Source organism: Protobothrops mucrosquamatus, unplaced genomic scaffold (assembly GCF_001527695.2).
Source record: "Protobothrops mucrosquamatus isolate PMUCROS unplaced genomic scaffold, P.Mucros_1.0 scaffold11, whole genome shotgun sequence".
NCBI lineage: Eukaryota > Metazoa > Chordata > Lepidosauria > Squamata > Viperidae > Protobothrops > Protobothrops mucrosquamatus.
This window is the reverse complement of record NW_015386398.1, coordinates 1,066,344-1,093,377: the sequence shown is the minus strand read 5'-3', so window position 1 is coordinate 1,093,377 and position 27,034 is coordinate 1,066,344. Positions and strand designations below refer to the sequence as shown.

Sequence of the window (27,034 nt, the reverse complement as noted above, 5' to 3'; positions counted from 1 at the left end):
AAACATTAGAGGCAGGCAACAGTCATCTGCATGCATTAATAATTTCCCTGCTTATTTCTGCAGAGCCTGAATTGCTCTCAAGAGCAGATTCTTCCCTCTCCGTTAGTAATCCTAGTATGGATGCACTTTGTCAGCGTTTTGCTTCCTTGGGAGTGAACAAAGACCAAAAAATCGTAATCAGTAGCTCTTGAGTCTAAATAAATGATGGAAAGGCCTGTACTCTCACCCCACTTGGTGGCACTACGCTTGGCAATACATTCAAGGAAATTATTATTGTTTTTCTCCTCTCTTCTGGGGAAGGGAAAAGCCAGGCTGGAGCCAGGAATATTGATCAAGCGTTTCAGATCTGAACTCTGGAAAAAATGGCTGAGACGCCAACATTTGCAGGAGTGACAGTCAACTTCTGAGAGGGAATTTTCTTGTAAAATAGAGAAGGAAGTTACTGCTCTTGGACTGGGGAAAAAAGTAGCGGGGGGGGATTATCTTCCCAGCAACTCAGATAAAATGCTGGAAGGACTCCCAGATGTTGGGGGAAAACACAGAAAAGACATGGAGGGCTTTCCTTTGGGATTCAGGTTATCTGTAAAAAGCAGATTTCAGGCAGAAGTCATGTTAAATTTTAATCTCTCTTGTCTGTGAGTGCTTAAGTCAACCTGATTTGGCAAGAGCCAGTTTGGGTTAAAGCACCAGGCTAAAAGCCAGGAGTCTGTAAATTCTAGTCTTCTAATCCTTGGGCATGAAAGCAAGCTGGATGACTTTGGGTCAATCACCAGCAGACAGTGAGCTAGTTCCACCATAGGCATCTTATATGGCAGGGGTCCTCAAACTTGGCCACTTTAAGACTTGAGGACTTCAACTCCCAGAATTCCCCAGCCAGCATGCTGGCTGGGGAATTCTGAGAGTTGAAGTCCACAAGTCTTAAAGTGGCCAAGTTTGAGGACCCCTGTTATATGGTCAGGAGACAGATTTCTTATATGAGACAGGGTTTCGGCTGGGAAACCCTGCAAAGGGGAAACTGATCGTAAGATGATCAAAGGCCCCCAGAGGCTTCGTGGACCGGATGAAGGGTGCCATAGCGGCACGGATGGAGGCGTGGGTAGAGTGATTGGGTATGGTAGGGTTTATGAGGGTGAGAGGGGGATTGAGGGTGCTGAGGCACGGAGGGTGTTAGGTGAAGATTTACCATCGGAGGACTCGTTGAGTAAAGAGGGTTTGAATGTAGGTGGGTGCTTGAAAAGTGGGGTGGATGGGTGTGAATGGGGAGTGCCCGATCGGCGGGGACACCCCCTCACCAGACTGCGCACGGAAAGAGAGCTCTGAGGCACAAGAGGACGACCCCTGATGGTGGACGAGAGAGAAAAGGGGGGACCTGGAGACAGATTCATGAAGCGCGACAACAGTAGGAGGATGGAGGGGGGAGCAATCGGTATGATGGCATAGGGAGTGAGCCAGCCGACACGGGCGAAAGAGAAAGGGGGGGAGAGGTTGACTGCAGCTGGATCAAACCCCGCAGGACCAATGGGCTTGAGGAGAAGGATGTGGAAGGTAAAACTGATGGGAGGCATGGGAAAGAACCCCCCGTTGCCCCCGGTAAGGACACCCAAGGACCGGATGGTGACAAACAGGAAAGGGAGGTAAAGAGTTTACACGCGGGTAGAAAGAAGGCATCCAGAGCGCAGGAGCGCACGCACCTGGGCCCGATTACACGGTCGCGTAGCCGGATGCAAGCACTTGGAGGCGGCATATAAGCCCTCCCCGAAACCGCCTTATCAACCCTGATGATGTCGGGAGAGCCCGACGAAAGCTTGGTTGCCTGTATTTTAATATTTTAATTGCTTTTAATCTTTTAATTGCTTTTAAATATTTTAAATTTCCTCTTGGTGGTCGTGATTATTTCGTTTTGACATGAATATACCCAAGAGTCGAATTTTTAGTTCCATTACTAGTCATATATATATATATATATATATATATATATATATATATATATATATATATATATATATATATATATATATATATATATATATATATATATAATTCATAGGAGAATATATGGTCAGGAGACAGGGCGATTGCAATTGCAGTATTTTATTACTTCTATTTTATTTTAATATTTAATTTTAATTATCACATTAGAAACTGCCTATCTCCCTTACAGAGGGACTCTGGGCAACGTACAAATAACATATCAAAAACATAAAACCCAAAGATCAAAATTTAAAATAGAGGCCAGGATAGTTAAACATTGACATTAAAAATTAATTTGTTTCTCCTTATTTTTGCCAGAAAGGCAGCAGCAAGTGAGTACCCCTGCCCCCACAACAGAAATGAAGAAGGAGGCAGTGAAGGAAATTTAGGGGCATCAGTGGAAACTACCAAGCTGCTATTTCCGATAAAGAGGTGGCAAGGTGTGAAAAAGGATTTGGAGAGAGAAGAACTGACACACCCAGCCTATTTCCCACTACCACCCAAAATGGGCTCAGCCCTCTCATGGAGATCATGGGCAAAATTAATTACAAGTATAGATCGTCTTCTTTTATTACTCTCAAAATGTTCATACAAGAGTTTAAAAAACCAAGTGAGGGTTCTCTGCAGGGCAGCTACAGGATATCAGAATAACAGAGTTGGAAGGGACCTTGGAGGTCTTGTAGTCCCTAAGCAGGAGACTCTGTATACCATTTCAGACCAATGATTGTTTAATCTCTTCATAAAAACCTCTAGTGATGCAGCACCCACAACTTCTGAAGGCAGGTTGTTCCACTGATTAATTGTTCTCACAGTTAGGAAATTTCTCCTTAGTTCTAGGTTGCTTCTCTCCTTGGTTAGTTGCCATCCATTGCTTCTTGACCTGCCTTCAGGTGCTTTGGATAATAGGTGATCCCCTCTTCTTTGTGGTAGCCTCTCAAATATTGGAACACTGTTATCATGTCACCCTAATCCTTCAATACCTCAAGTTCCCGAGATTTTAAATAAGGTTGTGTTTTGGCTGCACTTTTTTGTTAGTAAAATTGCCATATATTGAAGCAGATTTCCCCCACCACCACCAACAACAACATGCCTGGGAGGAAAGTTTATCCTGTATATTTTTGCTGAGAGGTTAATCTGGACTTCTTGGCCTCCAGTTACACTTTAGCTAAGTATCCGAGAAAACTAATTAGCCAGCAGTTATAGCAAAATCAAGGTTATTAATCTGAACAAAAGTCGTTGAGATCTAAGGGGAGTGGCACTCCTTGGTAGAACAGATTGCATTTTTTTATATATTGTCTGACTTTTTCCTTGATCTAGTAGTAGAGCTGGATATTATCAATCAAGTTTTGAATTTGACAGCTGGCCAGCAAGTGAACAAAGTAGTTTAATGTTTGCATTCGGCAGGTGGATATCAAATTCAGCCATTTTATACCTACTGCAATAAAAATGTATTGCTTGTTTTTCCTGCAGTGCTAAAAGTTTAGCTTTAAAATCTACCTCAGGCCTCAAATATTTTTGGAGTAAATTGTTGAGGTCAATACTTAGAACATCCAAGTCCACAGCTTGGGACTTGGATTTTTTTTTTACATTGATGAAATTGGTCCTATCTCAGATCTATCACCAGAATTAGATTATTGAATTATTCACTCAAATGGTTTCTGCTTGGTACCACATTTATTAAACTAGTCTTTTAGACCAGGGGTTCCCAACCAGGGATGCGAGACGATATTGCAGGGGATGCAAAAACTTGGGTTTTCAAAATTATAGTATATGTGCATAATTCGTTGCCGTTATTTTGAACTTTTGTAAGGGGTGCGAGAATATATCAGAAGCGTTCTAGGGGTGCGGGGTATAGAAAAGGTTGGGAGCCACTGTTTTAGACCAAAGAGGAATTAGGCCAGTTAATTGTTTACTGTTACTCCTGATTTCAAAATCTAGTTCATAATCGTTTTCTCTTCGAGCTTTTTAGTTCTTTGAGGTTTTTCTTTTAAACAAATGTTGATCTTGGATATATATGAAAATGACTTAAGAAATGTTAAAATAATGAGGTTGCTTCCTAAATAATGGGGTGAAAATTGGCTTGAATTTGAATTTTATTTAAAGCATATTTCCAATTGTACTTTTAGAAGTTCTATGACTTGATTAAAGATCAGCTAACTTCTGTCAACAACAATATTAATACTGTTTTAAGAGAACTTCACATATCATAAATTTTGCCCACATGGTGAAAATTTCTCCCTTGTTTTCTGACATTCAATCAATATTTTTAAATCTAACTTTGGATGCAAAGTTAATTGAATCAAGCCATAAAAATTTTATTTTCTGGTTTCTTACACATAATTTTGACCATAGTAGCAGTTTTACTTTATCAGCTTTATCTTCACAGCTGCCTGCCAAAAATAAATCCCATTATCACACTTATAAATGCCATTTATAATGCTCATTTTAAAATAAACTGGCATAAAAGCCAGTTAGGCTTAGCAGTTAAGGCAGCAGGCTAGAAAGTGGGAGACTGTGAGTTCTAGTCCCGCCTTAGCCCTGAAAGCCAGCTGTGTGGCTTTGGGCCAGTCACTTTCTCTCAACTCAACCTACCTCACAGGATTGTTGTTACAGGGAAAATAGGAGGAAGAAAGTGTGGTGGATATGTTAACCGCATTGAGTTATTTGTAAAAATAATAAAGGCTGGATGCAAATACATTTTATGTGATGATCCAGGTTTTTTTTATTGTCAATGTTATCCCTTCTTCGCTGTAACCTGTAGATGCATGTTTTCTTCATGCTTGTATTTATCAATGTACATATGAAGATTTCCCCAGAATTTCTGTATTGTTTCTTGCTTTGCTTGGTGTGGGGTATTTTTAAACTTGTTTTACTTAATATGCAGTCCATGTGGATTTACGGATGGGAAGAATTGGAACTGGATTTACTAATTCTGTTACAAAACACAGAGACTGATTATATTTGAGAGTCAAATATAATCTAGTGGCTAAAGAAAGAAGAGTTATAAATCTCAGTTCTGCTGTGAGAGTACTGATGTCTGTAACCAACTGATTCATTCATCTCTAGTTTCCAAACTTCAGTAGGAAATTGCAAAAGGTGCTTAAAAGCCTTTTGTAACCTTTGCCGTAAAGGCAGGAAACAGGAAATAAACAGGGAAACCATTCGGGAAGAAAAGAAATAGAAAATGCAGCCTAAACTGGTGCTTTCACTTGAGAGTTTAAATTTCACCTGGATGGCCCTGCTCACCTGGCATTTTCCATTTGAAGGATTAGAGAACTCCTTTTGGTGGGAAATAATTTTAGGCTGTGTGACCCAATAATCCAAAGAAATGATGTGGTTTGACCTAGAAAAAGTCTGAGCATTTAGAAAACAGGCTTGAGTAGATGTTTTTCCCTGCCTTTAAGCCACAGGATTTGGTTGCCTTTGTGATACACCAAGGCAGTGGAAAAACTGCACTGTCAGAAATTTCCCAGGAGAGGAGAAAAACTAGCAACAGGTGAGGCTGTGAGTTAGAAAAGGTGGAGCAAGCAGCGTCAAACCTCACCTGTCACCTGGGAGGGTGGAGGCTGGAATCGGGAAACAAACAGCGAAACCTGATCAGAAGGAAAGGATCTGGAGATTGCCTAGGCTGATTGTCCAACTACAGAGCCTTTGGTGGACCTCAGAAGTTTGATATCTCCCCTGGAACCTTGGATGGCATAGATCACCTTTGGCTTTCTTTTCTTGAAGATGCCTTATTCCATGGGGAAATAGGACAAGCCAGGTCCTGCATGCCAGTTCTTTCTCTGGCCTTTTGAACCCGCCTGAAACCAGTGAGACCAGCATCCTGGCTTGCAAAATCTCCCCACTCTAACCAGTCTGAGGGACAGGTCTTCCTAGACTACTCTAGAGACTCTATGGTTCCATGACTTCCTCCAGGAACCCAGAGGAAGAGCACCTTCGCAGTCCTTTCCCTCTTACTCCCCCACCAGCTCTGCGGGATGAGTACTACCCTTTTGGGGATGAGGGCCAGCCCCCCTTTGGCGGGGATGCTGCTGCGGCTGGAGCCGCAGGGGAAGGGGATCCCGAAGACACGGATCTGGGGGTGCTGCTTCAGAGAAAAGAACAGGACTTGTTGTTGGCAGCAGAATTGGGAAAGATGCTCCTGGAACGTAACGAGGAACTGGAACGACGCTATGATGAACTGATGAAGGAACATTTGGAAGTCAAAGAGGTGAGGCAGGTGACTGGAGTAAAGAGCAGACAGGAGAAGACCTGATACCGACCAAGATTCTTTCATCAGATGCAAAATTGCTAGGATTAGGGTTGAGGTTAGGATTAGAGTTAGGTTGGAGTTGAGGTTGGGATTAGGGATAAATTTGGGGTTGAGATTAGGGTAGAGGTTGGAGTTAGGGTTAGGTCTGGGATTAGAGTCAGAATTAAGGTCATGGTTGGGATTAGGGATGGGATTAGGCCAGTAGTGGGATTCAAATATGTCAACAACCGGTTCCCTGTGTGGATGCCACTTCCATTCTGGGCCTAAGCAACAAAAAATTAGCTACCGGTTCTGCCAAAGTGGTGCGAACCGGCTGAATCCCATCACTAGATTAGGCCCCATCATGTTCTCTCTGTTTAGTTGAAAAATAACTTTGGTTGCATAAGGGCATTCTTTGAAGTAGGAATGTTCTGTAGTCTTTTTCTTCCATAGGTTTTCTCACAGGAGGAGTAGCAGTTTGACCTCAATAGTGATATAGAGGTATCTGCTGTATCTCCACACCCTTTGTTCTGAGCACAGATGCGTGCCAGCATCCCCATTCACTCCCTTGTATTTACACCTATTTTTATTCAGCACCTAGTAACCACTCATTTTCAAAACTTCTTGTTTTGAAATTGCTTCATGCTTTGCTTCTCTCTTCTCTTCTGTCATTTAATCATTATTTATTTGACTTTATGAACTGCCCGATTCCTACTTCTGGTTGATTTGCCCAATAGCGGATGATTTGCCTAACTCTTTGAAGCGGAAGAGCTACATGGTGGCCTCCCACAAGCTATGGACAACCATGAACTTGTGACATTTAGGGTGGAATACTGAACAAAATAAAATAGTGCGCAGGTGCGTGAACCAGCTGCATGTAACTCCACAGTGTGTTCAGGAGTGTGAAGCGGAGTTGCTAAGGAAAAGAGGCTGTGCGAAGTGAACTCCAAAACCCTATGTAGGTACTTTAGTCCTCCACTTACGACCACAACTGGGACCCAGAATTTCCACTGTTAAACAAGATGGTTGTTAAGTGAGTTGCATCCAATTTTACGATCTTTTTTGCTACGGCTGTTAAGTGAATCACTTCAGTTGTGAAGGGAATCACATGGTGGTTAAGCAAACCCTGCTTCTCCCCAATGACTTTGTTGTTAGAAATGAACTGGGAAGGTCACAAATGGCGATCACATGACCCCAGGTTGCAGCAACTATCTTAAATGCATGGCGGTTGCTAAGCACCCAAATTCACACGATGCTGTGATGGTCATAAGTGCAGAGGACCAGTCATAACTTTTTCCAGTGTCATTGTAATGTTTGAACCGTCGCTAAACAAATGGTGGTTAAGTTGAGAACTAGCTGTATACCCCATCCCAACATAACTCACTGCTGTAGACTGGATTGTGAGGTTGTCTTCCGGAGTTATTTACTAGAGTTACTGGAATGGCCAAGCCACCCCTGCCTCCTGAGGCTGCCTGTGTCTTGTCATCAGATCATGGTTTACACAGTTTCATCCCATTGCTTTTCATGTCACAAAACATGAAAGTCGGGAGCTTTCTTTGGCAGAAGCTCCTCTTCCCCCCACACTCCCAAGGGCTGTTTCCACTCAGAACTGCAAATCAAAAAACATTTCCAACGGATTTCAATATATGACTTAACAGGAATGTATTAAGTGGATTTACATTGTCCTTATGATCACAAGTGGGACCAGAATTGCCATTGCTAAGCAAGACAGCTGTTAGTCATGACCAATTTTATGACCTTTTTTAAAAACCATAAAACAGTCATTAAGTGAATACGGCTTGCCCCATTGACTTTGCTTGTCAGAAGACGGCTGGGAAATGGTCACAAATGGCGATCGCATAACCCCTGGATGCTGTAAATACGTGCTGGTTATTTAGCACCTGATTTTGATCATGTGACCGTGAGGGTGCTGCGGATGTGAGGATCGGTCCCAAGTCACTTTTTCATTGCCATTGTAACATCAAACAGTTGCTAAACGAATGGTTGTAAATTGAGGACCACTTGTGATCCCACAAGATACAAATCACCAACATGAGAAAGAATGCTTAATACAGTATGTGGAGGTTTTAGACCTCTACTTGAAAAACTGGACAACCATTTGTCTGAAATTGTATAGGGTTTCCTGCCTGAGCAGGGGGTTGGACTAGAAGACCTCCAAGGTCCCTTCCAACTTTGTTATTCTGTTATTCTGTTAAAACATTACCCTTTGCTTCAACTGATCATATACCTAAGGCATTGTGCCTATCCCCAGCGAGGAGCAGGTAGACAATAAATAGAATTAGTGTTTTCCAGATATATGTAGGGTATCCACCCTTAGGCCTTGCAGTCCAGCAGATCTGGAAAGTTGCCAGGTTAGTTTTCTTGAAGCTGTGCCTACCACATGTTTAAACATTGCTCGTTCTAACATGGGAATTCTTGTTTAGCATGTGCAGCAACATTGGCATCTGCCGGAATCATCTGTGTTTTTTCAGAGAAGCCAGAGAAATGGACTTTCAGGAAGTCCATTCCCTTGTTTTCCCTGCCTTCTTAGTCTCTCATTGTTTTCCCCTCTCAAACACCTTGCTCTCCAAGTCCTTAACCTCAGATGGAACAGATACCAACTAGGGCAGTGGTTCTCAACCTTTTTAATGCCACGACCGCCAACCGGTCGTAAGTCGAGGACTAAACCGGTCGTAAGTCGAGGACTAAACCGGTCGTAAGTCGAGGACTACCCAACCGGTCGTAAGTCGAGGACTTTCCCTGCCCGGGAGCGCCGCACATGCGTGGTTCCGCCCCCTGCACCGGCCGAGGCGTAGCTGGCAAGCGGCAGAGATGGAGCAGGCCGACCACCAGCTGGCCCAGCCCAAGGGAGGTAAGGCACCTGCCGGAAAAGGGGAAAAAAAAATGGCGGACAGTCTTGCTTGGCGACCCCCGTGAAATGGTCGATCGACCCCAAATGGGGTCGCGACCCATAGGTTGAGAACCGCTGAACTAGGGGATTTCTGGACACACTACCCATGGCAACTGGGAGAACCAGTTTGGCCCAGAGGAAGTCACTGCCGAACCAACGTGAGTCTGCTACCAGGGTGGATATAATTAGCTAAGAGGGAAAGAAGGATATAAAAGTGACTGAAACTGGCAGGAACAGAAGTGAGAAAGCACCCAGTGTGAATCACTCTGTTTCCACAGGACCTCACCCACCAAATATTCTGCAAAGGGCTGTGCCTCTTTTTAAGCCATGGCAATTACAGCTTTACGACACTCTTGCAAAGCAGTGTTCTTTTGCTGTCCCAAGCCTGCTTGACTGTTGTTAGTGCGATCTTGTTAGGAGATCTACCTTCCCATACTTCCTCCAGGTGTGCCAAAATGGAGTAAGATTCCTTTTTTAAATACTTTTCCCTCTGTGTGTATTTGCATTTTATTGGCACTGCCTGGGGAATCTGCTGCTGGGGAAATTGACAACCTGTTCATTAGGGATTATATAGCCTGTGGAATCTGTTGCTGTAACTTGATTTCCAGGAAAGTTCAACAAAAATCCAAGCAAAGGAAGGAAAAATACAGAAAAAAAATAACAATAACTTTAATTATTGCTAGCCAGCAAATAAAACAAGCGACAAAAGAAAACACCAGATTGGCAGTAGCAGCAGGCTGCAATTCGTTTACTGTTCGTTTACTCTCAGCCACTAATTGGTGGATTGCTGGCAGAAAACAAGGCAGCCAACTTGGCAGGCCTGTTTTTTGCTGGCAAGCAAGCAACAAGTTGTACCATTGTGGTGTTTCAGCATATGCAGTGAAGTCTCCACACAAGGCCTGATTCACCCTGGCTTCATATCCCAGGCACATAAAATTTCTGTACAGGTAGTCCTCGATTTATGACCACGATTGGGCATTTCTGTTGCTAAGCAAGGCAGTTATTTTACAGCCGTTTTTTGCAGAGGTTGTTAAAAAAAATCACTGTACTGATTAAGTGAATCATGCAGTCATTCAGAGAATCTGGCTTCCACCACTGAGTCTCCTTGTTGGAATCTGGCTGAGAAAGTTGCTAGTGGCAATCACACAATCCTGAAACATTGCAACCGTTTGGTCTAGTGACATCTTTAAGACTTGTGGACTTCAGCTCCCAGAATTCCCCAGCCAGCATAGCCAACTGGGTGACTTTGGGCCAGTCACTCTCTCTTAGTCCAGCTCACCTCACAGGGTTGTTGTGGGGGGGAAATAGATGAAGGCGTTTTGACTATGTTTGCTGCCTAATTTTTAAAAGAAATAAATGTGGAATACAAACAAACAATGGCAAAGGCATGTCGATGGCAAAGTGCCCTAATTTTGATCATATGACAATGGGGAATGCCGCAAGCATGAGGACCGGCTATAAGTCACATTTTTTCACTTCTATTGCAACTTTGAATGGTCACTAACTGAATGGTTGTTAAGTCGAGGACTACCTGTGTAGGGTGAAGCCAGCTGTACCTTGTGGCACTCAGTTGTGGATAATTCTGCTAGGAAATTCTTGAATAGGGCCGACTTCCTCTATGGGGAAATGAATTTACAGTGCATTGGGAGTGACCCTATCATGAGGCAGGGCCCTTGATTCAGTCCTTAGAGGACAATGATTGCTGACACCTCACGTTATGTAATCCCTGGAAAGCACTTCCAACAGTGCCTAAGGTAGTGAAGAGACAAACAGTGTGATCTCTGAGAGCAGGAGGGATCCCTTTTAGAATAGAATAGAATAGAATAGAATAGAATAGAATAGAATAGAATAGAATAGAATAGAATAGAATAGAATAGAGCTGGAAGGGATCTTGGAGGTTTTCTAGTCCAGCCCTCTGCTCAAGCAGGAGAACCTACACCATCTCAGACAGGTGAATGTCTAGTCTCTTCTTAAAAATCTCCAGTGATGGAGCGCCCACAATTTCTGGGGGTAAGCTGTTCCACTGTTTAATTCTCCTCATTGTCAGGAAGTTTCTCCTTAGTTCCAGGTTGCCTTTCTCTTTGGTCAGTTTCCAACCATTGTTTCTTCTCCTTCCCTCTGGTGCTCTGGTGAACAACCTGGCCCCCTCTGCCTTGTGGCAGCCCCTCAGATACTGGAACACTGCTATCATGTCTCCACTGTTTCTTCTTTTCTTTAGACTAGCCCAGGGGTAGGCAACCTTGGCTCTTTTATGACTCGTGGACTTCAATTCCCAGAATTCTTGAGCCAGCATGGCTGACTCAGGAATTCTGGGAGTTGAAGTCCACGAGTCATAAAAGAGCCAAGGTTGCCTACCCCTGGACTAGCCAAACCCAAGTCCCGCACCGTTCTTCATATGTTTTAGCCTCCAGGCCTTTGGTCATTTTAGTTGCTCTTCTCTGAATTTTTTCCAAACTCTCAACAACTTTTTTTGTGATATGGTGACCAAAACTTGTTGCAGTATTCCAGGTGTGGTCTTAATAGGGCTTTATAAAGCGGTAATAGTACTTCGCGTGATCTTGATTCTATGCCTTTCTTCCCAAATCACTTGGGCTGCCCCAGGGACCTTTTGACTCTCAATAATGGACCCTTGCCTTTCTTGTGGGACTTGACTGCAGAGTCAAAGTTCACGTTAATACTCCGTGTCCATCCTCATGAAAGACTAATGAGGTAGGGCCACTTTTCTACATGCAGAAGCAGGTTGGGTTGGCATTTGAAACTTAATTCCAGGTGATACCCACCGTCACAGCCAAGGCAATTGGCTGGTTTAGGGAGCCATAAGATAGGCCAGATGGCTTGAGTCAATCTGGCTTTTGTTGTATGTTCTTAGACCCTTCTGTCACAGGGGCTGGCAGTTTGACCTTCCCTAATAACAGGAAAGTCCTGTCTCTGGTGCCCAGTGAGATGCTGCCTCAAAAAAGAAAGAAAGAAAGGGTTACATTCATGAAGCTTTTGAAAAAAATGACTTTTGCGTTCAAGAGTAGAGCCTGGAGCTTATGGTGTCCTGTTTTCAGGATCTGCTGACTGTAGGATGTCTACCATCTGGTGTCCTCCAGATATGATGGACTCTCCTTCCAGTATTTTGGCATCTGATGTTGAATGCAGCAGATCTTTAAAAAGTCAGATTTTATAAAAAATGAGAGCTTCTAGAGAAACTTTGAGCACTGAGCTCTGAACAAATCCAGCCTGAAGTCCCGGAGATTGGGACCACTCAGGGAAATGCAGCAGATTTAACGGACAGCAAGGCTAGCAGAGGCCTCTATATCCCTGTGCTCCAATCTAGTACCACAATTTGGCTGAAGGTTTAATAATTTTTGCTAATAATTAAAGAACACCTAGACCAGGGGTAGGCAACCTTGGCTCTTTTATGACTCGTGGACTTCAACTCCCAGAATTCCTGAGCCAGCCATGCCGAGGGGAAAGAGAGAAGTTTCCAAGCTGAGCCATGCTGGCTCAGGAATTCTGGGAGTTGAAGTCCACGAGTCATAAAAGAGCCAAGGTTGCCTACCCCTGCACTAGACACTGAAAAGATTTCTCTTTCCAGTTGAAAATCATTCATTGGTTATATCTGAATATGTATTCTGAATAGGGAAGATGGCTTACCAGTTGTAGAGCTTTTTGTTTATGTAATTAGGGCATTTGATATCTAATCATCTTTTTACTCTTCCTTAAAATCATCCTTTGAGATAGACCAAAATAGTCCTCGACATTTGACCACAACTGAGCCCAAAATTTCTGTTGCTAAGCGAAACAGTTGTTAAGTGAATTTTGCCTCACTTTGTGACTTTCTTGCTTCAGTTAAGTGAATCACTGCAGTTGTTAAATTAGTAACAGGGTTGTGAAGTGAATCTGGCTTCCCCATTGACTTTGTCTGTCAGAGGATGGCAAACGGTGATCACATGACGCCGGATCACTGCAACCCTCATAGATATGAACCAGTTGCCAAGCATCTGAATTTTGATCACGTGACCATGAGGATGTTGCAACAGTTGTAAGAAAAATGGTCATAAGTCACTTTTTTTCAGTGCTGATGTAACTCTGAACAGTCACTAAATGAACTGTTGTAAGTCGAGGACTACCTGTATCAAAAATTTGAATGCTTAGTACAGGGGTAGGCAACCTTGGCTCTTTTATGACTCGTGGGCTATGCTGGCTCAGGAATTCTGGGAGTTGAAGTCCACGAGTCATAAAAGAGCCAAGGTTGCCTATTCCTGGCTTAGTAGAAGGTGTGATTTGAAGTCAAGGTACCCTGGATCCCAGATCACCTTCTGAATCCTTCTTCTACACCGGCCTTGAGTCCTCTTCCTTCTGGCCCTCATATCTCTGGCTCTGCTTTCTGCAGCATCTTGAACAAGAGAAACATGAACTCCGGCGACACCTCGAATCAGGCCGGGCAGAATTTGAGACCCGGACGGCAGAGCTGGAGGCTGACTTGGTGGCCGCCCGAGCCCAGCTGGGGCAGAAGCGTCTGGAACAGCAGGACACCAGTCGAGAGAGCTCACAGGCGGTCTTGGACCTTTCAGAGCAGAATCAACGTCTGGTGGAACAGCTCAGTCAGGTGAGGTGGAACTTTGACGGGGTTTTGTCTACCCTATTGGGAAGGAGAAGGGCTAAGAGGGAGGCCTTCTGGTGTATTTCACCAGCTGCAGGGCGGTTAGGTCAATCAACAGAGAAAGCTCTTTTATGGGCAAGGAAGCACCATGTTAATTTTATTCATGCAACAAATCAGTCAAAGGTTGCTTCTGCTGCCAATTCTGTGCCCATGAAGGTAAAAGGGCAAAAGATCAAATTTATGACTGCAATCTAGTAGGTTTTGGTTCTCAATGTTCTTGTTAAGAGAAGAGGAAGCTTGGCTTCTAGGCTAAAGGCCTCTACTGTAATATATTTTAGCACGCTGTCATATCCAGCAGCTGAGAATATATGAAGCTCAGGGTTGAGCTGACAAGTTCTTAATGTTCTCTGGGCTTGGCTGTTTTCCTGCAGATGTTTAATAAACATCCAGACTGGGAAACAGGGAAATAAGTAAGAACTCAACGCTGGATATGAATCATCTGGATTAGAGGCTGAGGTAGTTTTCAGGTGAATCACTCATGTTAAAAAAGGTGTACTGAGTATCCTGAAGGGGATTCTATAAGTTTCAGAGGAAAGAAAGAGATGGCCGAATGAGGTGCCATCTTTTAAAATATCTCACACCTTGTTTGATCTGCTGGTTGCAGAAATGCACAAGAGACGGAGGATTCAAACCACTGAAATCTCAGAAGTGTGTGTCAGGCTAAGCCATTGTAAATCTTAAAATAAATCAGTGTGGTCAATCTTGCTGAGTTCATAGACCAGTGATGGCGAACCTTTTAGAGACTGAGTGCCCAAAACCCACCCCCCGCCCCCACTCCACCTCCCGCCCTGCCTGCTCCGCCCCTGCCCACCCCTTGCCCCGCCCACCCGCAGGGCCATGCACCGCCTCCATGGCCCACCACAGATTGCCCAGGCAGCCCTGTAGCGCCATGGCAGCCACGCTCTCCGCCCACACTCCGCAGCATCATCTGCACGCTATGGGGCACAAGAGCGGAGTCTTGTCCCTGCTTCCCAGCTATGTTCTTGGCTGCACTGCCCAGGGGGGAGACTCTCCTCTAGGGAGGCTGCTGGTGAGGAGGGGGCCGTGGGGGGAGGCGGGGCTGGGGCAACAGCATGTGTGCTCACAGAGAGGGCTCCAAGTGCTGCCAGAGAGGGCTCCACGCGTGCCATAGGTTCGCCACCACTGTCATAGACCTTTGCTGAATCCCATCCTTGTTAAAAAGGCTAAATTCACTAGTATTCCTAAATGGAATATTGCGGGTAGGGGTAGGAAGAGAGAAGGGGAGGAATCTTCCCTAGCCAAGTTCCTTCCAAGGATTGAACTACAATTCCCATCATTCTGACCTATATCAATCTGGAAAACTTACCAAGCCTCCATCTCCCATCAGTCTCAAGCTCTTGATACGAATGATGGAGATTGTAGTTCACCAATATTTGAAAAGCCCTAGGTTCCCCACAGGTGAGGTGGATGATGTTAAACATTTTTGAAATGGGGACTTCATTTTTCGATGCAAATAAAAGTTCATTCTCACTACAATAACAGCCCACTGGATGGAATTAGATCGAAAAACATCTGAGTCACATTATGTTGTTCCTATAACAGCACTAACAAGACTGGCAGGATTCTAACAACGTAGGAATCTAACCACAAGTAAGATAAGAAAGTCAAACAAGTGACGATAAGGGCTCTAAAATACTCCCTGCCCTCAAAAGTTAAACGAAGAGATGCCATCATAGATTAAAAAAAAACCATTTAAAAATTAAAGTCACTGGCCTGATTCTTTTTGTGCCTTTGCATTTCTGAAATTTATTAATGGGATGTAAAAGTGGGTTTGGGGTTTCTTTTTGTAAAATGAACAATTATATTGTTTGGTGACACACAGCCAAAGTATTACTGAAATCTAGTACAGGTAGTCTTCAATGTACGGCCTCAACTGAGCCCAAAATTTCTGTTGCTAAGCGAGATAGTTGTTAAGTGAGTTTTGCTCCATTTTATGACCTTTCTTGACACAGTTGTTAAGTGAATCATTGCAGTTGTTAGGTTAGCAACACAGTTAAGTGAATCTGGCTTTCCCATTCACTTTGCTTGTCAGAAAGTCGCAAAAGGGGATCCCAGGGCACGTGACCCCAGGGCACTGCAGCTGTCATAAATAAGAGCCAGTTGCCAAGCATCCAAATTTTGATCTCCATAACCATGGGGACGCTACAACAGTCGTAAGTGTGAAAAAAGGTAATAAGTCACTTTTTTCAGTACCATTGTAACTTCGAATGGTCACTGAATGAACTGTTGTAAGTTGAGGACTACCTGTAGTATTCTCTTTCTCTTATTAATATTTGATACCTGCGTTGGTGTCCAATAACGCTAGCAAACTAAGAAGTTGTTTGATTAAAATATAATTGTGCAAATCTTTAATTTTCCTTTTAACATTCAGGCCTGGAGTCTGTTCTTATCTTTGGGAAATTAAGTAAAACTAAATCCTGCATATCTTGGAGATACTGTTTAGGGGGCCTTAGGGCAAAGGTCAAACCAAGTCTCTTGGCTCAGTTAATAAGAAAGAGGGACTCCTAGTTATGACTTCTTTCCAGAAACAACATCCCTTTGAAAAGCTTGTAGCTAAGTTGCAGATGTTCATTTCCCAAGTCATTAAATTGATAAGGAAAGGCATTCTTTACATATGCTAACAGGAAGTTCTTCCTTAGACAACTACCCAGTACACATTTCACACAGTTCTTTCATGAGCCTGAGTATTGGGTTGCACTGATAGTCCTCCTCTTATGACCAGTCACTTAGCAACCATTCAGAGTTACAGTTGAAATATAGGTAGTCCTCGATTTACGACTGCAATTGAGCCCAAATTTTCTGTCATTGTTAAGTGAATTCCCCCCCCCCATTTTATGACCTTTCTTGCCACATGTGTTAAGTGAATCACTGCAGTTGTTAAGTTAGCAACATGGTTTTCAATGAATCTGGCTTCCCCACTGACAGAAGATCACAAAAGGTGATCACATGACCCTGGGACACTGCAACCATCATAAATATGAATCAGTTGGCAAGTGTCTGAATTTTGATCATGTGACCCTGGGGGATGCTGCAATGGTTATAAATGTGAAAAATGGTCATGTCACTTTTTTCAGTGCTGTTGTAACTTTAAACAGTAACTGAATGAACTGTTGTAAGTCGAAGACTACTTGTTCCTGGGAACTACTTATGGCCCAGATTCGAAGCTCAGACAGTCCCCTCCCCAAGTAATGTGACTGAACTTCAGGCTCTTGGCAATTTGACCCCACTTAATGGCTGCTTGCAGCATCCCATGGTCAACTGGTTGTGATTTATGATGATTTTGCCAAAATTCAGCAGTTACTTCCACTTTGGGGCAAAACTGCACCTATCGTGAACCCTTGGTTTGCTTAATGACTGTGTTTGTTTAATGACCATGGTAGCCACTTTATGATCCCTGTGTGAGTTAAACAACCGTCACAAAATAGATTGCAAAATCGGGTTAGTCACCTGGTTGACCTATCTTACAATTGTCATGACTTACAAATGGGATGGGAAGGGTCTATTATAATCGTGAGACGAGGACTACCTGCATTTGGAGGTGAAGCACATTTTGTGCCACCTAGAGCCAAGAATAGCTTGGAAAAGAGGTTTAAAGAAGCTCTCCGGTTATCAAAGCCTAACCAAGAGCTGTCTGCTCCATCCCCTATAATAGGTCACTCACTTGGAGCAGCAGCTCCAGGAAGATCTGGCTGTATTACGTGCAGAACATCGGACCCTGAGCCTTTGCAATGCTGAGCATGCTGCACGGATGCAAAGTCTGCAAGCTGAGGTAAGAAAAAAGGCTGTCGATTAATGCCCCTCTTCGGGCCAGGGATGGCAGGCAGGTAAAAGACTAATCCTTTCTTTTCCATCAGTCTAGGGGTGTTATAGCTTAATCTGAACATGGTTGATTTAGCATGCACAGTCTTATTGCACGAGATAACCCAGGAGTAAACACAGTAAACAGTGGTCTATAGTAAATGGTGGTTTATCTTACACTATCTACAATATCATACACCAGGAACAATATACATACACGTGCTAATACAGCAGGATCCAACAAACCACAGTTACAGCAGGAAACAGAAAAGAGAGAACACATCAGCGGAGCCTTCCCTTTATACAAAGGCTCTTAAAGAGACACAGACCCTGCTGAATCATTCCCATCATTACATCTTATATCTTACATTGCATAAGCTGGTTAGCTGTTAAATCAATACCTTGACAACACACACTAAACTGGTAACTGATGACTCAGAGCTACTGTACTAGATCTGGGCTTCAAAAATACTGACAACCACCTGATGGCAGCACAGACTTGGTGTTTGCTGCCATTTTGCTGCCATCTAGAGGTCATGTGGAATTCTGCAGCCCCCATCTAGTAGCCCTAAACAACTCTCCCCTCTGTTCTCAAACCTATGTTGCACAGTTCAGGTTGGCCAAAGCTAAAGAAAGGACATGGTTTGTTGTGTTCAAGTTGGTCTTCCTTCCCTCTTCATACACATTCTGTTCCTGAAATTAAGAAGCCATGCCCTCCAACTCTTAAAAACATCCCATAGTCCAGGGGTCCCCAACCCATTACTAGGCCTTGAGTCTTTCAGAACTGGGCCATGGAAGTGGCAGGTGAACACGTGTGTTCATGCATGCATTCACACTTATGCAAGCAGTGGGCGAGCATGTTTGCGTGCACTCCATTTGCCCAAGAAGTGGGTGCGTTTGCCAACACAAATGGAGTTGCAAACACGCTCACCAACTTCTCACACAAAACCATCCCCTCCCCCCCCCACTTGCTGGTCCACAAAGCCAAAAAGATTGGGGAATTCTGCAATAGCCCCATGTATGAACATCTGATTCTAAACATTACTGTGAAAGTCTTCATCTGTAGAGGCAATAATCAATCTTTGAGTTCCTTCAGTCCCCAATATGATTGATTCTTAGCATGTATCCTAGGTCTTTTTTTCCCCAAGATTCAGGAAATGCTGGGCAATTTGGAGTCTCTGTTTATATTTCCTACAAGGCCCTTGAGCATCACTCTGGAGCATTGTGGAAGCTATCCTGAAATCCTTATGTAACCCTCTTTCTCTGAAGAATTGCAGTATTAATACAGTAGAATATATAATCACGAGAGGATGCCCAGTTCTCAAAAATTGCTGATGGAGCAGCAGGTTTGATTATGTCAAGGAAAGTGTGTTAGTCACTGAATGGAAGCCATTTTGAGAAGTACAGGTAGTCCTTGACTTATGACCATTTGTTTTGTGACTGTTCGAAGCTATAACAGTGCTGAAAAGAGTGACTTATGACCAATCACAGCATCCCTGCAGTTATAGTACGTGATCCCAATTCAAGCGCTGGGCAACCAGCATCTATTTACAAAGGTCACAGCATCCTGGGGTCATATGATCACCATTTGTTACCTTCCCAGGTAGCTTCCAACAAGCAAGGTCAATGGGGGAAGCCAGATTCACTTAATGACTGTGTGATTTGCTTAATGACCCTGACAAAAAAGGTCATAAAATCAGGTGCAGTCACGTGATGATTCACCTAACAAATGCATTGCTTAGCGATGGAAGTTCCAGTCACAATTTTGGTCATAAGCTGAAGACTACCTGTATTACATCAACAACTTTGCATGTAGAGAAAGATGGAGGATGAAAACCTGTGTTTGAGGGGTCCTTGGTGCTCTCTGAGCTTGGTTGATTTCTTGCAGATGTTACGTTACCCAAACTAGGTAACATCCTTTGTTACAATCCTTTATTACAGACATGTCAAACTGCCGGCCCGCAGGCCAGATGTGTCACACCGAAACCGTGCCGGCAATAGGGAAAAAGTCGCGATACATCGTGTGACGTCACATGACGTCACAAGTTTAACATGCCTGCTTAATTAGGAACTGTGATGATGCAGTGGTTAAAATGCAGCATTGCAGGATAACTCTGTCTATAGCCAGGAGTTGGATTCTGACCAGCGCAAGGTTGACTCAGCCTTCCACCCTTCTGAGGTCGGTAAAATGAGGACCCAGATTGCTGCAGGCAATATGCTGACGTTTGTATACCGCTTAGAGAGGGCTATATGAAGCAGTATATAAGTGCTATTGCTATTTGTTCTTCAGTGGGTGCAATCTCCTATTACAAATGGATAATCTATTGCCCAATCTGAATTGGCAACCACACTTTGGTGATATCTGTTATCTAATATCTTTTATTTTTATTTTAACAAAGATAGGTATGCAGTGTTATTCCAGATTTTCTGGGTTTGGAAGAAAACTTTTCTACTTTCCCCAAACCAAAACTGGGCACGAGGCATTGAGCTGACTGAGCAGGGAATGGTGATATGGAGCTGATCTTTGAAGTGTTCCCTCCTTTCTTATGTTCATTTCTGATGTCTTCCTTCGCAGAATCATCTGCTTCAAGAGCGGAAGCAAGACATGGAGAAACAGATCCGTCGGCTTCGGGAGGAGAACGAATCCATCCAGGTGCTGGTGGACACGTTACACGACAACCTCCTCCTTCTCCGCAAAGAGAGCCGTGAAAAGCAGCTGCGGGTATGTGGTTTATGTACTTGCACATAAAAAGGTTACGTTTCAGGGGAAACAGTGGCCAGTCTTAAAAAGGGACGAAACCGAAAGAGATATGAAACCACTGATGGGAAAATGAGTCACCCGGGGGCGGTTATGCACAGAATTAGGAAGAAGAATTCCATGAAAGCAGTCGCATCTCGGGGAAAAACTCTTCTCCAGAAGCTATTTTCAGCCTCTCTGCTTCCTGTTTCTCTTCCCATCCAAAGTTCAAACAGGTAGAAGCGGAAGCTGAGGAACTCCGGACCGCCAATAGGCGCCTCCAGCATCAGGTCAAAGATTTGAAAGAGGAGGTCCGCCTTCATGAGTTAGATACCTCTGTTACTTCCATCCAATCTGAGATTGAAAGCAGTTTAGGCGATGCTCCAGGAGCCCCTGGACAGACACCAAAGGTAAACTAGAAGGATACACCTGGGGAGGGGTGCTCAGATTCCCTTTTTATGGTCACCGGGGGAAATTTTCAATGTCAAAAGAAGGTTGTAATTTGTGTGCTAATTTGAGAGAGTGCGCAGCATTACACATACCTGACCTATCCTTCCCAAATGTCTATGGCAGGGATAGGCAATCTTGGCTCTTTTATGACTCATGGACTTCAACTCCCAGAATTCCTGAGCCATCACAGCTGGCTCAGGAATTCTGGGAGTTGAAGTCCATGAGTCATAAAAGAGCTGAGGTTGCCTACCCCTGGTCTATGGAGATTCTCAGTCATTCAGGTCATGTTGTCCCAAAGGGGCTTTTTCAAAAGGCAACTGGACTTTGTCTTTCCTTGAAGATGTTTTGCTTCTCATCCAAAAAGCTTCGTCAGTTCTGACTCTTCAGGGGCAATCTTTCCCACACTCTGGGCGTGCAGATAATCTTCGATTTACAACCATACACTAATCCTCGACTTATAATGATCAGTTTAGTGGCTATTCAAAGTTATAACAGCCGTGAAAAGAGTGACTCACAACTGGCCCTCACACTTGTTGTGACCCTCGCAGTATCCACAGAGTCACATGATCAAAACTGAGGTGCTTGGCAACAGGTTATATTTACAATGGTTGCAGCATCCTGGGGTCATGTGATCACCATTTGTGACCTTTCCAGCTGGCTTCCGACAAGCAAAGCCAGAGGGGGAAGCTGGATTTGAGCACATGATTTAATTAACAACTGCAGGGATTCACTTCTTAACCACTTAGGTCAGGGGTAGGCAACCTTGGCTCTTTTATGACTCGTGGACTTCAACTCCCAGAATTCCTGAGCCAGCCATGCTGAGGGGACAGGGAGAAGTTTCTAAGCTGAGCCATGCTGGCTCAGGAATTCTGGGAGTTGAAGTCCCCGAGTCATAAAAGAGCCAAGGTTGCCTATCCATGACAGGTGAAAACGTCATTAAACTGGGCATGATTCACTTAACAGTCATCTTGCTTAGCAATAGAAATTCTGGTTCGAAGGGTGATTGTAAATTGAGGACTACCTGAATTCAAAATATATTGATTGGGACATCTGAAGCATGTTATCTTCGTACCTAGCTGGAACAAATTATAAGACACTTCTGCCCAGCACAATATTCGCTCTTGTTTCCAGCCCTAATGCCTCACCACCCAATTGGAAAATGACCTTTATGTATCTTCCATTCTGTGGGACTTGAAACAATGGAAAAAGACAAGGAACATCGTGAGCCAGTCAGTCAGTTCTCTCATCACTGGATCAAGAAGGAAGCCCAAAACTGGGACTTAAATAATGTCTGGTTGCAGAGCTGTCCCATCCTGATTGATTACAAATCCTCTCACTCATACCCTATGCACACACCATCACTGTTTTATTTTCTGAAAGACATAAATTGCCTCCACACCTGCCAGATGTTTAATCTTGTTTGACAGTTGAAAATAATAATAAATAAATGACCCCTTGTGGTGGGAGCCACTGGGCTCTGAGAATAGCATCTCTTCTGTCCTTATCAAAAAGCCTCTGAAAAGAGTAATATTAAAACAATAGTAGGGTGATAGGTGTTCTCCTGAGCCCAGGTTGGCTTATTCCTAAGAAACCATGCACACAATTGCAATTTGGTCCAAAGGGAGATAGTTGGTATCTTAATGCAACGGGAGAGAAACCCATGAAGACTTGTCCTGGTGAGATTCACATGAAGACAATGTGGTTGTATAGATAATCCTCGGATAAACCACAATGGAAACCCAAAATTTCCATTGCTAAGAAAGATGGGTGTTTTGCCCTGTTTTACGACATTTCTTGCCACCGTTGTTGAGTGAATCACTGCATTTCTTAAGTTGGTAACAGGGTTGTTAAGTGAATCTAGGTTTCCCACTGATTTTTGCTTTTGCAGAAGGTTGCAAAAGGTGATCACCCGACCATGGGACACTGCAACCGTCATGAATACATGGTAGTTGCCAAGCATCCAGATTTTGACTATGGGAATGCTGCAGTGGTTGTAAGTGTGAAAAACAGTCATAAGTCACTTTTTTCAGTGGCATGGTAACTTTGAATGGTCGCTAAACGGATAGATATAAGTCTCCTACTTTCTAGCACTAAGCTTTCTGACTCCTTGGGTGGGCATCTATTTATCTGCTTTAGTCAATCACCCACGGCATCCACAAGACTGGTTCCACTCCAAAGAAGGCCTCTCCAAGACCGGAGGAGAACATCTCTGAATACACCAAAAGGGTTTCGGCCTTGAGCTATCAGCAGCAAGACATCCTGGCCCAGAAAGAAATAGAGATTGCGAAACTCCACGATCAGGTAACCTGCGCTGTACTTCTCTCTTAATAATAATAACAATAACAATAATAATAACAACAACAACAACAAAAATAACAATAATAAAAAGTTGGAAAGGACCTTGGAGGTCATCTAGTCCAACCCCCTCCTCAGGCAGGAAACTTCCAGTGTTGGAGCATTCACAACTTCTGGAGGCAGGTTGTTCCACTGGTTAATTGTTCTAACTGTCAGGAAGTTTCTCCTTAGTTCTAGGTTGCTTCTCTCTTTGTTTAGTTTCCATCTGTTGCTTCTTGTCCTGCCTTCAGGTGCTTTGGAGAATAGCTTGGCTCCTCCCTCTTCTTTGGGGCAGCCCCTGAGATATTGGAACACTGCTATCATGTCCCCCCTCGTCCTTCTCTTCATAGACATACCCAAATTCCAGCAACTGTTCCTTATATGTTTTAGCCTCCAGTCCCCTAATCATCTTTGTTGCTCTTCTCTGTACTCTTTCTAGAGTCTCAGCATCTTTTTTACATCGTGGTGACTAAAACTGGATGCAGTATTCCAAGTGTGGCCTTACCAAGGCATTGTAAAGTGGTATTAATACTTCACATGATCTTGATTCTATCCTTCTGTTAATGCAGCCTAGCACTGTGTTGGCTTTTTTGGCAGCTGCAGCACACTGCTGGCTTAATATTTAAGTGATTGTCCACTAGGACTCCAAGATCCCGCTCATAGTTGCTACTATTGAGCAAGATGCCACATATACTATACCTGTGCATTTGGTTTTTCTTGCCTAAATGTAGAACCTTACTTATGGGAGGCCAATCTCTTGTGTGGCTTGGGGACATTGACATTGCATGACTTCTTTTCCATCCCCAGGTGACCTTGCAACACGTGGAGCTCAGCGGTTTGAAGTCTGAGATAGAGAATCAGAGGCGGCTGTACCAAGAAAGCAATCGGGACAAGGCCTTGAAGTTAGCCGTAGCAGACCGGGATGAGGCTATATTCAAGTGAGCTCTGACGATTGGCTTTGCAAACCCCATACACTGTATTGATTTGACTTAACAACCCTTCGTTTAGCAACCATTCAGAGTTACAAAGGAGCTGAAAAAAAGTAATTTATGATTGGTCCTTCTACTTAGGATCATTGCAGCATCCCCCACAGTCATGTGATCAAATTTGGGTGCTTGGCAACCAGCACGTATTTAGAATGGTAGCAGTGTCCCAAGGTCATGTGATCACCATTTGCAACCTTACAAACCCGCTTCTGACAAGAAAAGTCAATGGCGGAAGCCAGATTTGCTTAGCAACCCTATGATTCACTTAACAACCATGGGGATTCACCTAATGGCTGTGTCAAAAAAAAAATAAAGCTGGCGTGACTCACTTAACATCTGCCTAGCTTAGCAACAGAAGTTCCAGTCCCAATTGTCATAAATTGAGGACTATCTATAATCCCTTTGCTCCTGATACTATGATTGCTTCTGGGCTCGTTGCCGGTCAAAGCAGCTGGACCAGCCTGTCTATCTTGGAGAGGCAACTTTCAAAGTCCTCGGCAGTCATTAATAAAGCCACTACATTTGGAGTTATCAGATTGGGGAAAACTGAGTTAGACCCAATCATATGGGCTCACTGGCAAGGCAGATTAAATGAGACCCCCATCTTCCAAGGCAGTTTACCATAGGCCAGGGGTAGGCAACCTTGGCTCTTTTATGACTCGTGGACTTCAACTCCCAGAATTCCTGAGCCAGCCATGCCTACCCCTGCCATAGGCTAATGTTTCCCAACCTTGGCAGCTTTAAGATCTCTAAACCTCAACTCCCAGAGTTCTTTAGCCAGCCTGGCTGACTGAAGAATTCTGGGAACTGAAGTCCACACATTTTAAATCTGCCAAAGTTAAGAACCACTGTTCCATGGCAGCAGCCATTATGGAACGGAGATACCCTTCTCCATCCCAGTTAGGGCTCCCTCATTATGTGAGAACAAAAGCTAGAATTTGTACTTTCCTGTAAATGCAACAAAAAATAATCGAAGTTATAATCTCTACCATTGCATTACATAGTTTAGGTAATGAAACGTCCGCAAGAAAACAACCAAGCTCCTAATTTCAACCCTAAGCTACAAATATTCTCCTTTTTTGCCACCATTGCATTTTCTTACAGCGAGTGGCCTTATTTATGATGAGGGTGCATTATTGCGAGGGTTGAAAGGATGGAAATGAGACCTTGGAGGAAATCTTTATGCATCGGCCTTGAATCTTTCCAATTTTAGCGAAATCGTGTTCCTTTTCTGCTTATCAAAGTTATTCAACCTGAATAAACTTGCTGACTGCACTATACACTCTGCAAAAGTTGCTTGTTTGAACAACTGTAATCTTTATTGCTAGTGGGTTAATTAATAACAGCAAAACCACACCTTTAATGGAATTGCCATACAATAACACCAAATTTGAAGTCATTGCACTGATACTATTAGACTAGAAAATTCAATCGAAAATGCTGCCCATTCCCTAAAAAGCTTTTTTATAGCATAGCACCAGGTTATATCAGAACCAAAGGAGAATCCACCAAGGACACATTTAGCAACTGCCAGCTACCCAAAATTCAATATCACAAATTTATGACATCACAAAATAATGTCTACTCAGGAAGGTGAAAATAAATAGAAGTAATAATGACGATTCTCTCTATTTGTAATAATACAGGAAATGACCTTGGGAGACCAGCCAAACAGATGCTGCCTATGGACTGGTCAGATAAAAGGGAGTTGACTCGTGGATTTCATGCTGGCTCAGGAATTCTGGGAGTTGAAGTCCATGAGCCATGCTGTCTCAGGAATTCTGGGAGTTGAAGTCCATGAGCCATGCTGTCTCAGGAATTCTGGGAGTTGAAGTCCATGAGCCATGCTGTCTCAGGAATTCTGGGAGTTGAAGTCCATGAGCCATGCCGTCTCAGGAATTCTGGGAGTTGAAGTCCATGAGCCATGCTGTCTCAGGAATTCTGGGAGTTGAAGTCCATGAGCCATGCTGGCTCAGGAATTCTGGGAGTTGAAGTCCATGAGCCATGCTGGCTCAGGAATTCTGGGAGTTGAAGTCCATGAGTCATAAAAGAGCCGAGGTTGCCTACCCCTGAACTAGACATAGGGAACCATTTTTTCCCTTGGGCCATCACTCGGCTAAACACCTAATTCTTACAGAACGGTCTAATGTCTATGTATACAGTCAATGTATGACCACGATTGAGTCCAAAATTTATGTTGCTAAGTGAGAAATTTGATAAATGAATTTTGCCCCATTTTACGACTTTTCTTGCCACATTTGTTAAGTGAATCACTGCAGTTGTTAAATTAGTAACATGGTTGTTAGCGTAAATCTGACTTCCCCATTGACTTTGCTTGTCAGAAGATTGGTGATCACATGACACCGGAACACTGCAACCGTCATAAATGTGACTCAGTTGTCAAACAGCCCAATGTAAATCATGTGAGCATGGGGATGCTGCAATGGTCATAAGTGTGAAAAATGGTCAGGTCACTTTTTTCAGTGCCATTGTAACGTTGGTCACTTAGCGAACTGTTGTAAGTCAAGGACTACCTGTATTTACTGATGTAGTATGACGGTAGCATTATTATCCTTCTTACCTTCTTTACTAACCCCTCTTGTACTGTAGGTAAGATTATTATGATTATTCTACTGTTGCTTTGCATGTATACTTTGAGCTTCTGCACCAGAGACACTAATCACACTTGGCCAAGTTATTTGCAAGACCGCCTCCTACCAAACACCTCCCTTCGACCAGTCTGCTCCCACAGAGAGGGCCTCCTTAGGGTGCCGTCGGCCAGACAATGCCGGCTGGCGACCCCCAGGGGGAGAGCCTTCTCTGTGGCAGCTCCTGCCCTCTGGAATGACCTACCCCCCGACCTACGTACAGTTGCGGACCTGCGCCTTTTTCGCTGAGCCCTGAAGGCCCATCTATTCCGTGCGGCCGGCCTGGCGTAGTT

The 27,034-nt window shown here is 43.7% G+C and overlaps 1 protein-coding gene across 1 annotated transcript in view; it reads left to right on the top strand.

The window, feature by feature from the left end:
• Window positions 1–5,794: 5,794 nt before the first annotated feature.
• LOC107282738 (BICD family-like cargo adapter 2) overlaps window positions 5,795–27,034 on the top strand; it is a 24,214-nt gene continuing 2,974 nt past the window's right edge. The window contains exons 1-7 of the mRNA XM_015810556.1: window positions 5,795–6,184; window positions 13,498–13,713; window positions 17,441–17,557; window positions 20,162–20,308; window positions 20,551–20,733; window positions 22,910–23,074; window positions 23,915–24,045. Of these exons, the coding sequence (XP_015666042.1) occupies window positions 5,876–6,184; window positions 13,498–13,713; window positions 17,441–17,557; window positions 20,162–20,308; window positions 20,551–20,733; window positions 22,910–23,074; window positions 23,915–24,045 (1,268 nt within the window). The 5' untranslated portion in view covers window positions 5,795–5,875. The remainder of the gene's footprint in view (window positions 6,185–13,497; window positions 13,714–17,440; window positions 17,558–20,161; window positions 20,309–20,550; window positions 20,734–22,909; window positions 23,075–23,914; window positions 24,046–27,034) is intronic.